This window comes from Coregonus lavaretus (genome assembly GCF_964263955.1).
Source record: "Coregonus lavaretus genome assembly, chromosome: 2".
In the NCBI taxonomy this organism is placed as follows: Eukaryota; Metazoa; Chordata; class Actinopteri; order Salmoniformes; family Salmonidae; genus Coregonus; species Coregonus lavaretus.
In genome coordinates this window covers 56,706,259-56,718,959 of record NC_139989.1, presented here as the reverse complement: position 1 = coordinate 56,718,959, position 12,701 = coordinate 56,706,259, and the positions used below count along the sequence as shown (strand labels likewise).

The 12,701-nt window shown below is 43.9% G+C and overlaps 2 protein-coding genes across 3 annotated transcripts; both read right to left on the bottom strand.

The window, feature by feature from the left end:
* Positions 1-2: 2 nt before the first annotated feature.
* Positions 3-3,317, bottom strand: LOC311102689 (MIF4G domain-containing protein B). Of its 2 annotated transcripts, none has more exons than XM_084144060.1 (6): positions 3,224-3,297; positions 2,262-2,355; positions 1,838-1,965; positions 1,252-1,407; positions 851-943; positions 3-554 (listed from the first exon to the last, which is right to left on the bottom strand). In XM_084144060.1, the coding sequence occupies exons 2-6, from the start codon at positions 2,338-2,340 to the stop codon at positions 327-329; spliced, it is 684 nt and encodes a 227-aa protein (XP_084000186.1). In that variant the 5' UTR covers positions 2,341-2,355; positions 3,224-3,297; the 3' UTR covers positions 3-326. The 2 variants fall into 2 exon arrangements, with proteins under 2 accessions (XP_084000186.1, XP_084000187.1); XM_084144061.1 differs by having other exon boundaries at positions 144-554; positions 1,838-1,947; positions 3,224-3,317.
* A 179-nt stretch (positions 3,318-3,496) lies between these two features.
* Positions 3,497-9,607, bottom strand: LOC311145435 (mitochondrial thiamine pyrophosphate carrier-like). Its single transcript, XM_084181672.1, has 7 exons — positions 9,513-9,607; positions 8,139-8,307; positions 7,274-7,429; positions 6,466-6,636; positions 5,873-6,053; positions 5,482-5,612; positions 3,497-5,342 (listed from the first exon to the last, which is right to left on the bottom strand). Exons 2-7 carry the CDS (start codon positions 8,268-8,270, stop codon positions 5,163-5,165), a joined length of 951 nt encoding a protein of 316 aa, XP_084037798.1. The 5' UTR covers positions 8,271-8,307; positions 9,513-9,607; the 3' UTR covers positions 3,497-5,162.
* Between the last annotated feature and the right edge of the window lie 3,094 nt (positions 9,608-12,701).

Genomic DNA, 12,701 nt, shown 5'->3' with positions numbered 1-12,701 from the left:
TCAAATACACTTCTGTATATAAACCTCTCACCAACAAAAACCTTTTTACAACCATTTACAATTGCACATTTCGAACTGACTAACTGGCTATAGTGGAAATATCCCTGCTGCTAACCACACTGGCTAGTCGCTACCCCATGGCAAAGCACAGCAAAAACAGTGTCCTTTCTGTAATCATCCACTATGCAGCCCCTCTCCCAATACTATCACCCAGGGTCACATTCAGTAGACATGAAACGGAAGATTCCAACCTCAGCTCGTCCAATCCCATTTTGTGCCTACTGAACACCACCCACCCACCTACTGTAGCCTGGCCTAGCCTCCGTCTAGTCGCTGACTTCGCTGTAGTAGTATTTCTGGGCCGTGTCGCTGAGCATCCAGCCCCCGGCTCTGAACTCCAGGATCTCCAGTAGCAGCAGACGGGCCATGGAGCTCAGGCCCTCCTGCAATAGGAAGCCGTCCCGCAGCAGGTAGAAGAGCTCGTCCATCTTCTGGCCGTTCATCTTCTCCAGCTGGTCCCCGATGCGGTGCAGCTGCAGCACCAGGCAGTCTACCTGGGGGAAGGGAAGGAAAGGAGCACCAATATTAAACAAAGGGGAACCCCCCATTCAGAGATCTATGTAGGCTATATTTCAAACATTAGCAGCCACTAGCCAGTATATAAAGCCAAACATTTTAGCCTGGAGATTTTGTCAAGGGTATGCAGACATTTTCTCTTTGGGTCTCCCTTTAATCTGAAATTGACGCTTGGTAAGTAACCAACATATTGCGCTTTAAGAAGTGAGATAGACAATTGAAATATGTCCACAGTTGAAATACTAAATTGGGTGCTGTGCTATCTTTGACCCACCTCTTCCTCATTGTTCAGTGAGTCGGGCTGAGCCAGCCTTAACAGGCAGTCAAACACAGGATGCACCAGAGCCACCATAGGCATGTTGTTCACCTGGGGAGGGGAAAAACCCAAGGCGCTATTAGCATTTCATTGATAAGAAAGGCTTCTATGCGTATACAATCCATGACGAAACAGCTCAAATAAAACTGGACAGTATTATGCCTGATTCACACTATAGGGATGAAACGTACTGCGCTGGTTTTGGATATTGTCCTTTCACAATGTTCTTTCCAGAAATTATGGTGGATGCGTAACCAGGCCAGCCCAGTACAGCTCGGCTCAGCTCAGTCGTGTGAATAGGTTGTTAGATACCTCCAGTCAGAATATGAATTGGGATTCTGGAATGTTTTGGCTCGTACCTTGAGGTAGTCGAAGACATTGCAGATGAAGGTGACGAAGCAGACCCACTCCTGCAGCGAGCGAAGCCGCGTCTCCTCCCGGGCTACAAACTCCAGCTGCAGTCGGTTGAGCAGGTTCCGCCGGAACACATTGCCGTTGTTGTGCTTGGCCTCGGCCTGCAAGGGGTGGTAGAGAACAAGGTCACACAGCCATAAGCATCTGTATGGTTCCAGTCTATGGATATATACGACTATGAAGTTAAAGCACTGATCCTGGGGAGCAAAATAGTAGGATTGGTTTGAGTACGATTGAGTTGCCCCTTGACAATGATAACCCCCTTGATCCCCCCCCCCCCCCCAAGCTGCCCACCCGCCAAATGGTTAGGATTTGGAGACGGTAAGCTGATCTTAGATCTCTGAGCTTCTAGAAAGGAGCTAATTCGACTTCGTTTACAGTCAAACTCCATCTTTAGTTCACACCATGTTCTAGGCCTAGGTGTGAAGCCCTAGTCAAACAAGAGAATCAAAGACAACAATTCACCTTACTGTTGTTACCACCATTATTATCAGCCAGAAAGGCCAGTAGCTAAGGTGATTATTACCATACCTGAACGATAGTGTAGCAAATGCGTCCTGCCTCTTTGCTGAAGACCTGGTCCTTCAGAGACTGGTCCACGATGACATTCGACACCTTCTCCAGGTCCACCGTGCTGGGCTCTGAGGGCATAGAGATGGCTAATCCAAAGACAGCCACACTTACACTTGCTACTGGGTCATGTTCAAAAGGCACGAAACTGAACATAAACGCTCTGAAACGGGGCAGTTCTATCTGAGCTTGTCCAATAAGAAATGCCTGTTTTCGTTTTCTGTTGCAAAATGTTTGAAATCTATTGCTACGGTTTGCCCTAATGAACATGACACTGTACTATGTACTCAATTGTAAAAACAAAACATAATCAATCTGACCGCATTGATTTTTCCACACAGACTATTATATATATCTTCACAGAATCACTACATGAGACACTGACCTTTCAGGGCCGTTTTCAGCAGCTTCTGGGTCTCCAAGTCGAAAGACTGAATCTTGTAGTCCTCTTTAGAATTTTCCATATTTTATAAGTGATACTGAAATACAGACAGTGGATACTGACAGACTGTGCTTTCAAACACCATTTCGAGCTAAATTCATTAGACAGAACTATTTGTCTCAGCACAAAGCTGTCTAAAGCTGTGTTGTCATCAATCTGGCTGCCCTCCAGGCCTCTTTCATAGGGGGATATGGGGGATTAAGCCAACATAAGCAGCTCCTCTAATATTGCCCCCCAAAAAGATATGGGTTTGCATTCAAGCAATGAAGAAACAGTTAGTTAGATTTATCATATTTCAAATCTCAATAGTTAATTGCCATTTGTGGTGGTATTTTGTATGTTAGAGGATGTATTTCCCACCCATCCATTGTAAAAAGTCACAATGAACTTGCATGACTTCTACTGGGTCAGGAGTTGCATTTTCAGACCAACGAAACCCTATGCAGCAGCCCAACCTCGTTCCCAGGATATATGACAAAGCAGCAATACTGGTGCACGACACTAGCAGCAGCCTGTCCCGTTGCATCAAACTGCACTACATGCCAACCCAGCAATAAATACCGGTAGAGGCATAAATATTTCATCATTAGAGATTGGATCGAGCTAGCTAAATTGGCTGCTACTAAACATGCACGCAACTAATGCAAAAAGTCCGTACAATGTAGCTAGCGAGCTAACTATACTAGCTGCTAAAATTAGAAACGAAACAAATAGCTAACTAGTTAACGACTTGTTACACAGATAACGTTAGCTACCTAGCGAATATGTTTGAAACAGCGTTTTGTGGTTGGGTGGCTAGCTAGCTAAGTTAACTGACTTGCTGAGTCTGATTTACAAGGTTTACAAGAGCACAAATTACTTTCGTTCAGGTTTCTGAATATAAACTTAAGTCAAGAGTTACTTACTTTCCCAAAGTTCAGTTTGAAGCAGTGATTACATTGTACACACACCCTCCACTGTGCTGTGCTGTTTGCTCCCCACTTCCTGAGTGCTTTCTGCGCACGCGTTACTGTGTTCCAAGGATAAAGGACCAAATGCGCTAGCACTGACGCCTAGAGAGAAATGTCCAGTGAAGTTAAATAAACCGTTTGCCCATAGAATAAACCCACATTATCAATGTAAATTTTTTAAAAGTCTGTTCTATTCTGACTATATCATTCCAATGAAAGGTTAATTTTCATGCATATTCTTTATTCAAAAATAGTTCAAAATAACAAAACATAAGTACATACAATGTGTTTGAAATAAAAACCTAAATAGACTGACACACCTGCCACTACTTTGTACAGTGCATCAGTACCGACACAAATGGTACACATAGTACAAGAAATTGTTCCACCAAGTGCAATCTTTCCAACGTTAAAACATACACAGAATAAATATTCAATTTTAAATACAGTGTTAGATATGCTGTGTATAGACATTTACATTTTAGTCATTTAGCAGACACTCTTATCCAGTTGGTCATATATTTAAAACTAACATACACTGTCATGCTTCTTTAGTCATATTTTAGCACTGAGCAAGTCAACAGTTGCCAGTTTAAGAATTTTGCTCAGAATTCCAATGCTGACACACATAAAAGCTGTTACAACAGGTTACATGAAATGAAAGTACAGTACATCAAAGAAAGGAAACAGAAAACAGCATAGATGGTAATTTACTTTTGTTATTAATAAGCCTTACCAACCATATATAAATATTGCAACACATTCCACACAGAAAGAAACAAAACCTTGCCCCTCATGATAGAATGTATGATAATTTTGAGTCTATGCTAACATATTAGTTAACACCACAACTTTTAGCTGAAATTTATCGAATCGTCCATATTAAAACGCATTCCATGATAGGATCAACTTTGGCCTGGCTCGGACTCCGTTTCTTTAAGCCTAGATCAAGCATCTCTTTCCCTTCGCTTCATGGTATCTTTCTGTTTCACGTGCAACCATCTGGGCTTATCAATTTAACACACAAAACATTGAAAGGAGAATTTTAAGTGCTTTTCCTCTCATTCTGCAGCTGTCAAAACACAGAAGAACACTTGCAGAGGTATATTCTCAGTACATGATCTAAGACAATGGTATTATCCTCCTTATGCTGCCCGTCAAATATTAGGCAATTCTGCAGGTAGTTTAAAAACAGAATACATTGTTGTTACAAATATGGTAATTTTTGGTGGATGACAAAGGTCTTTAAAAGTAACAGGCATCCAGTCCTCAGTATAGACTGTGCAACACAAACCATGAGTATAGTATAAAAACAACAGCAAAGAGTTACATGATAGACATACTTACATATACCTGGGCAAGGTGTTTGAACACTGACACCAAACACATGGCAAGGTGACATCATTCCTTATTATGTGTAAGGTCCAGAGCAACACCACACCTTGACATTCCCAAATTGTAGGATACACCATAGGTAAACAGCAGTGAGGAGAGACTTTTTTCTTCCCAGCAATGTTGACTCCTATCACCAGTGGGATGGGGATATGGCATGTACGATGTAGATGTGTGTGATTCTGCCATACCCTCCTTTCTTTTCCAGTGCTTTGAGTACCTCTGCTTCTTCAGTTGCCCCTAGGCCAGGGTTTCCTAAACTCGGTCCTGGGCCCCCCGGGTGCACGTTTTAGTTTTTTCCCTAGCACTACACAGCTGATTCAAATAACCAACTCATCATCAAGCTTTGATCATTTGAATCAGCTGTGTAGTGCTAGGGGAAAAAACAAAACGTGTACCCCTTGGGGTCCAGAGGACCGAGTTTGGGAAGGTTAGAATTTGGGGCGGTTGAGCTGATCCTAGATCTGTGCCTAAAAGCAACTTCTACCCAGAGCTCCTCTACTCACTGGCTGCCCTTCAAATTCTGTATTGCATTAAGGAAGAACTCATACCAGAAGAAGGTGAAGCCCGTGGAGACAGCTGCTTTCACTAGGCTGGGAGATAGGCCTTTGAGAAAGCCCCGGAGACCCTCTTCTCTGGCGATCTGGGACACACAGTCTACAAAGCCACCATACTTCCGCACCTGCACACAGTAAGCAGAGACAACACACTTCAATGTCAAGTAGATGGTAGCCCCGTATGACAGGCATCTTGGCTCTAATATAAGACCTGCTGTCAGGCACATGACTGAATGAGACAATGTAATGAGATGCCTACTGTACCTGTCCAAACTGGGCTCTGGCTTCTTCAAACCCTCCCACCTGCAGTCTCTTTTTGATGAGGTCAAAGGGGTAGGTCATTGTCTTGCTGATGACTCCAGCACAGCTTCCACATACCAAGCTTCTGAGGTTTCCTACAATAGAAAGGAAAAGGGAAAAAAGCAGTAATGTTCAGGTAGTTTCTAGGCCCCTATCCTTCAGTCATGTTTATGTGTTCAGTCAGTGGTACTGGGCACTATCCAGGCCCTAGTTTCAAAGTTAGTTTCCTGTTTGCTAGGACACTACCCAAGCCTAGGTTATATTCTAGTTTCTAGGTCCTATACCCTTAACAGTCATTGGTATGTGTACAGTGTTGCGTATTTAAAACATGACCATCCCTACACTGGCCACTGACCTCCGACGTTGCTGTCCTTGGGCGGTGGTCCCATGAGGTTCTTGAGGACCTTATAGAAGAAGAACTGCAGGCCTGCGTAAGGGAACACTGCCACCAGTGTGGGAGCCAGGCCACGGTAGAACCCCAGGGTCCCCTCAGTGCGGTACATGGTGGACACAGCATGTCTCAGGCTCCGATACACCTATGTTACAGATTATGCCTGTGGTTAGCTAACAGCTATCAGTAGCACAAGCCAAAGATTCGATGATAACGCTTTAACAAAACCAAAGTGTGGATTGCAGTCACTCCTTGTCCATAGACTGCCTTCAAGGTAAGGAAACAAATATCTAAATAAAGATATGTAATTTCGCTAAACTATCCTTTTAAGGGGTTATAAGTAGTTTATTGACAGTTAATGATTATATATAGTTTATTATAAATGTATATTTAGTTTATAAATAATTACTTACTGGTTGAAATTGTGTGGTTGTCGTTTTGGTGCTTGCCAAAATATGGGTTGCACAGTTAATGGACTATTACTGCTGTTGATAACGGTACAATGAAGCTAAAGCTTTTCAATAGATTCATACTGTAGGTTTTTCTTTCTCTCTCACCTTGGACTCTCCCTGAGCTGCAAAGCGTGTTCGCAGTGTGTCTAGTGGCTGGCAGGCTACAGTGGCAGAGCAGGCGGCCAGACCACCACACACAAAGTGCACCCCTGCTGTCTGGCTGTCATATGCGGTGCTCTTGTGGGTCATCTCAGTCAGGAACTCAAAGCTGGCAAACTATGGAGGGACGAATACATAGTCTCAAAACACAGCCTGAAAACACAGCCTTAAAGCACAGATGAAAACAGTTTCAAAACACAGACAAAAACACAGCCTCAAAAACAAAGTCCAGACACAACAGTGCCTAGTTCTACACCACAGCTATGAATTTATTTATTTTATTTATTTTTATTTTACCTTTATTTAACTAGGCAAGTCAGTTAAGAACAAATTCTTATTTACAATGACGGCCTACACTGGCCAAACCGGGACAATGCTGGGCCAATTGTGCACCGCCCTATGGGACTCCCAATCACGGCCGGTTGTGATACAGCCTGGAATCGAACCAGGGGGTCTGTAGTGACGCCTCAAGCACTGAGATGCAGTGCCTTAGACCGCTGCGCCACTCGGGAGCCCAATGGAGACCACAGTGATAAAAAAAATAGAAATAAAAAAGTGAGGCACATGACTATATAATAATCTATCAACGCACTACCATGTGAGAGATGCTTTTGAGGCGTTACAGGGCAAAGGCTAGCTAGGGACAAGTTGAGTCAGAAAACAACTCTCAGACATCACTTCATTCAACTACGACACTGTGTGACATACAACAGGGTATTCTGATAGGAAAAATGCCCCAGTGTATGTTCCATACCTGTACTGCCCCGAAGCAGACAGAGAGGAGCTGGGCAGGGACATGTCCTTTCCAGAAGGCAGGCAGCCCCTCCTCTGCCAGGATACAGTGTGATGCCTGGAACAGGCCCCAGTACTTTCCTTCGGGGTGCTGGGACGACACACGCTCTATCTGCAACTGTGGATGCAAGGGGCGGCAGGTAGCTTAGTGGTTAAGAGCATTGGGCCAGTAATCGAAAGGTCGCTTGTTCGAATCCCAGAGCCGATTAGGTGAAAACTCTGTCGATGTGCCCTTGAGCAAGGCACTTAACCCTAATTGCTCTGGATAAGAGCGTCTGCAAAATGTAAAAAATGTAAGGAGGGATGTGTAGTGTCAGACAGGGAAAGAGGACATTCTGCTTTAGACATTATTGTGTAGAACGAAATACACATATGCATGCATACAGACAAACGCACACAGTTGTAAGCAATTCCCCAGCAAATGCTGAGCACATCATCAGTGTGTGTTGCCATGGCCACCAGTGTGTTGTGAGGAACTGGGCATGCCCAGTGGTGCTGTGACTCACATGAAAAGAATGCAGTTCAACCAAACAATGTTCAGTAGCAATTAAACAAAACTTATTCAGGACTTGATGTAACTGAGTCGCACACAACACTGAGCTTTTTGGTTTGAGTCATAAAAGCCTGGGCAGAGATTAGCATGCACAAATAACAGAGTTGTATGTTTACCAGAACCACTAGGGTTAGGCCACATATAGTTTAAAATGTCTGTCAATGTTTAGGCCTACATTATGTTGCATTTAATTGTGTAGTTAGTTAGTGCCCAAAGTGGCCATGTAACTAAAAGTTGCACCACAATAATATCCATCTGATGATGCTTACTGTACCTGGAATCTTATCTTGATGACATCCAGGGGGCTGATCAGGGCTCGGGTCACCATGCCTGCGGCCGACCCAGCCAGGGCTGCATCTTCTGGGGCTAGAGTAGCACCCTGAGACCCTGGGTCATAGCCCACCATGATGACTCCACAGCAGCCTCACCAGAGGACCTCAGGTCTGGGGGAGAGAAAACATGTTATACAGCACAGGAGGTTGGTGGCACCTTAATTGGGGAGGACAGGCTGGAGCGAAGTAAGTGGAATGGTATTCAATACATCAAACACATGGTTTGATGCCATTCCATTTGCGCCGTTCCAGAGGTTTGATGCCATTCCATTTGCTCCGTTCCAGACATTATTTTGAGCCGTCCTCCCCTCAGCAGCCTCCACTGTATACAGGGTGACTAGTAGTTTCTCTGAGAGACAGTCACTGTAAATATGGACAGTCTATCGTGATTCACAAGGAATGATTGAGTATGTTGGTATTTTTATTGGAAGCCAATTCCGTATCACTTACTTATTTGTGCATCACTGCCACTAGAGATACAGTTAGTAGCTGTATGAAAGAGTCATCAGGCACCTTCCACTGATCAATCATGTGTTATGAATTTATTCATTGGTACATTTCCTTTTCTCTGTCTAACCGGAAGTTGACTTTACAGATACTGACATAACAGCTGCATCTAGCTGACAGCTACTGTAATTTACTGTTGTTGATTAGCCTAACTTGTTAGCTAACTAGCTACAAAGTTATTGATCAATCCTCCCTCCTATCAGACACATGTGGAGATCGCACACGTTGACTGCCATTGATGATCACGTCCTTCTCTTCGGTACATTAGTTGCAGTAATAATTCATAGTAAATACAGTAGCTATTATTCAGAAAATATCATAGAGGACAGGACCTTGACATAACTTTGAGGATAGCTATTGTAGTGTATTGAGATTATCATGGTGTTAAATGTTTTTTAAGTGGAACTGAAAGAATGTTGATTTTAGTATCAAGAGGGAATGTTTTAGTGTAACGCCACATACAACAGACAGGAAGTGTGTTGTAGACAGGGGAGACTGGTGATTGGCCAGAAGAGGGAGCATCTTTTTGCATTGTTTTTGCATTGTTTATAAATAGGGGCTAGACTACAGAAAGGGCAGAGCGGCCATTCTGAGGCGTCGCTCTCCGGGTGTCATGTCACCTGTCACTTATGCTGAAGCTTGGGATCTGAATAAACTTATGATCAAGGATTCAGTATGAGCGGACTCCTTTGTTTATCAGCAATAATTGCCACCACTCACTCGATACGACACTATCTTAACCACTCAGTCGTCCTGGTTTACTTCAAGCTAGCTCGCTATAGCTAAAATGCGTAAAACTGTCGACTCACTTTTATGTGCTGCTCCTCCATGAAAATGTGTGAAAGAATAGATGGTGAAGGACAGGTAAACTACATGTTCTTCTTCTCTTCATACAATGTAGCTTACTCAAACCAACCTGGGGACAGGAGAATGGTGGAAATCGAACCAATCCGCATGGAGGGATGGATCACGTGACCATGCAGTCCCAGTTGCATTACATGTGTTCCACTTTATGACACAAGATGTCGCTGTTGTTTGGGAACCAGTTTCAACATTCAGTACTGTATCACAATGTCTGCATAGTTTCAGGTAAAGCATATTGTACAAGTAATCAAATAAATCAAAACAAAACAGTCCACAGGTTGATGCTCAAAAAAACGGTTGTTAAAAGTCCAATAACATTGATTTACTGCACAATTTTCCGTTTTATTGACTGTGAAAGGAAAAAAAACACATCTGTGACCAAGACTCATTATATAGTAACAATCATGTTTATATTAAGGTACAGCAGCTCAATAAAATCCGACCTCAAAGTCTGTTTAAATCCCAAGGTCATATAGATCATGTGACATTTATTATAATCATTTTAGAGACAACGCTGGTGAGAGAGAACAATTAGTCTAGTTTGTTGGCTCTGTTTCAATGTAGTGTGGAAGGAGGTGGTCAATGCGCATAGTAACATTGAAACCTGAAGAGTTACGTTAGCTACCAGAGTGCCTTTAGCTCAGTGAGTGGGCTAAGGTGGTATTGAGCCATGCAGATTAACCTGATTCAATACATGGTCGCTCACACACATGTGCAAGTCCAGGATCATATAGACATGAAAAACACCTCTAATTGGCAATACTATATATAGACTATATGAAAATAATACCATGTTGATGATAATGTATAGTCCTGTTAAATGCTGAAGGTCAGTGTATTGTGTCTGTGCCAGTGTTTGGTCTGTTCTCCTTGCCCCCTGCAGTGTCCAAACGAGATAAGCAGGAACTCGTGTAATCCGTTATGTCCCAAAGTTCATGTCCAGCCAGGCCCCAGCTGTGCTCACCCCCCCCCCCCCCCCCCCCCACACACACACACACTCACACAAGATCTCACAGTTTGACCAATTTGACTTCAGATTCCGGCGTTTGTCCACATTTCTCCAAATGTCAAATGTTGAAGTTGCTCCAAACGTCACATTTCGAGGTGTTCTGGACACCCCAGGTTGCACCCCTGCTGTCACAAGTTTAGGCATTCATTTAGAATGGTTAAGTTAAGGGTTAAGGTTTGGGATAGGGTTAAAACAAAAACAACTCCACGGTTAAATGTCGGCCTTAATTCCGAATGGTTAAGGGTTAAGGTTTGGGATAGGGTTAAAATAAAACAAGTGTCTATCACTGGGATTGAACATGCAACCTTCAGAGCTGGAGCTGGCAGTTTACGCCCATCTGCCACCCCGGTCCACAACGTCCAAGCCTACTTGATGGTAATAGCGCTCACTGTTGCCCCTAATGGCCGTTTTCTGGTACCTGGATGGATGTCGGATTTCAAAGTGGATCTTGAGCGACCTGGCTGCACACACACACACACACACACACACACACACACAAGCAAGCAGGTATGTACACACAAACGCAAACGCACACAAACAAACATATATACACACATTTGAAACACATGTACGCACATTTGGCTCCCGAGTGGCCCAGTGACCTAAGGCACTACATCTCAGTGCTTGAGGCTTCACTACAGACCACCTGGTTCGATTCCAGGCTGTATCACAATCCGGCCGTGATTGGGAGTCCCATAAGCCGGCGCACATTGTCCCAGCGTCATCCAGGTTTGGCCGGGGTTGGCAGTCATTGTAAATAAGAATTTGTTCTTAACTAACTTGCCTAGTTAAATAAAGGATTAAAAAACATGTCCTGCCAGGGCCAGGACTCAGCTGTGCTCTCACACACACCCTCTACGTGGCATGATGGATGGGGAGGCAGATGAACATAACGCCCACTGGATGTAGACGGATAAAAAACAGAGGGATGAATTAAGCATCTGACTGTTGAGAAATAGTGGTCAAGTTATATTTTACTAGAAACAATGGCTATATATTATTAATTTAAAAGTTTTAAAAAAGTATGTACCAATTCCAGATTGCTCCTTTAATGGAGAATGCATTGGTTGTGGTTTAGCGTTCAACTTCACCTGTCCAAGGAAAACTACCATATTTGGTCCATCAGTTGGATAAATCAGTATTGCTGATGGAGACTTTCAACAAGTATCAGTCTGAAAGGAAAATATCCCATGGTGATATTGGATTTATTTTGATGTGGTGGACAGTATTCACAGAGGGGTTAAAATGTTATTCTACATTGGTTTTACCTTCAGTTTATTCCATGCATTTACAAAACTCTACTTCATTGCACTGCTAGAAAGAAGAGAGAGAGAGAGAGAGGGGGGGGGGGGGATAGCCTATATGCTACAACCTGGATGCGTTTTTAGAAGTGATGAGAGACGTGCGAGAGTGAAAATCCTATCCAATCCTATAGACAAGTGTGACAGTGTTTTCATACTGAGCCGAGGACAACATAGTGTTTTCATACTGAGCCGAGGACAACATAGGTGCTGCTGTGTGAGGGGGGGGGGGGGCCTATATGGGGGGGGGGGGGGGGGGGAGGAGGATAGCCTATATGCTACAACCTGGATGCGTTTGTGTGACGTGTTTTCATACTGAGCCGAGGACAACATAGTGTTTTCATACTGAGCCGAGGACAACATAGGTGCTGCTGTGTGAGGGGGGGGGGGGGGGGGGAGGATAGCCTATATGGGGGGGGGGGGGGGGGGGGATAGCCTATATGCTACAACCTGGATGCGTTTTTAGAAGTGATGAGAGACGTGCGAGAGTGAAGATCCTATCCAATCCTATAGACAAGTGTGACAGTGTTTTCATACTGAGCCGAGGACAACATAGTGTTGCGAGAGTGAAGATCCTATCCAATCCTATAGACAAGTGTGACAGTGTTTTCATACTGAGCCGAGGACAACATAGTGTTTTCATACTGAGCCGAGGACAACATAGGTGCTGCTGTGTGAGGGGGGGGGGGGGGGCCTATATGGGGGGGGGGGGGGGGGGGGGGAGGAGGATAGCCTATATGCTACAACCTGGATGCGTTTGTGTGACAGTGTTTTCATACTGAGCCGAGGACAACATAGTGTTTTCATACTGAGCCGAGGACAAC

What these genes read in the sequence shown, in the direction of transcription:
- LOC311145435 (XM_084181672.1), bottom strand. Translation starts at nt 8,270, where the DNA reads ATGGTGGGCTATGACCCAGGGTCTCAGGGTGCTACTCTAGCCCCAGAA. An exon ending in TCTGCTTCGGGGCAGTACAG is followed by an intron (nt 6,637 to 7,273) that starts GTATGGAACATA and finishes GTCCCTCCATAG; the next exon opens with TTTGCCAGCTTTGAGTTCCT. An exon ending in CAAGGACAGCAACGTCGGAG is followed by an intron (nt 5,613 to 5,872) that starts GTCAGTGGCCAG and finishes TTTCTATTGTAG; the next exon opens with GAAACCTCAGAAGCTTGGTA.
- LOC311102689 (XM_084144060.1), bottom strand. Translation starts at nt 2,340, where the DNA reads ATGGAAAATTCTAAAGAGGACTACAAGATTCAGTCTTTCGACTTGGAG. An exon ending in TTTGCTACACTATCGTTCAG is followed by an intron (nt 1,408 to 1,837) that starts GTATGGTAATAA and finishes CACCCCTTGCAG; the next exon opens with GCCGAGGCCAAGCACAACAA. An exon ending in CACTGAACAATGAGGAAGAG is followed by an intron (nt 555 to 850) that starts GTGGGTCAAAGA and finishes CCCTTCCCCCAG; the next exon opens with GTAGACTGCCTGGTGCTGCA.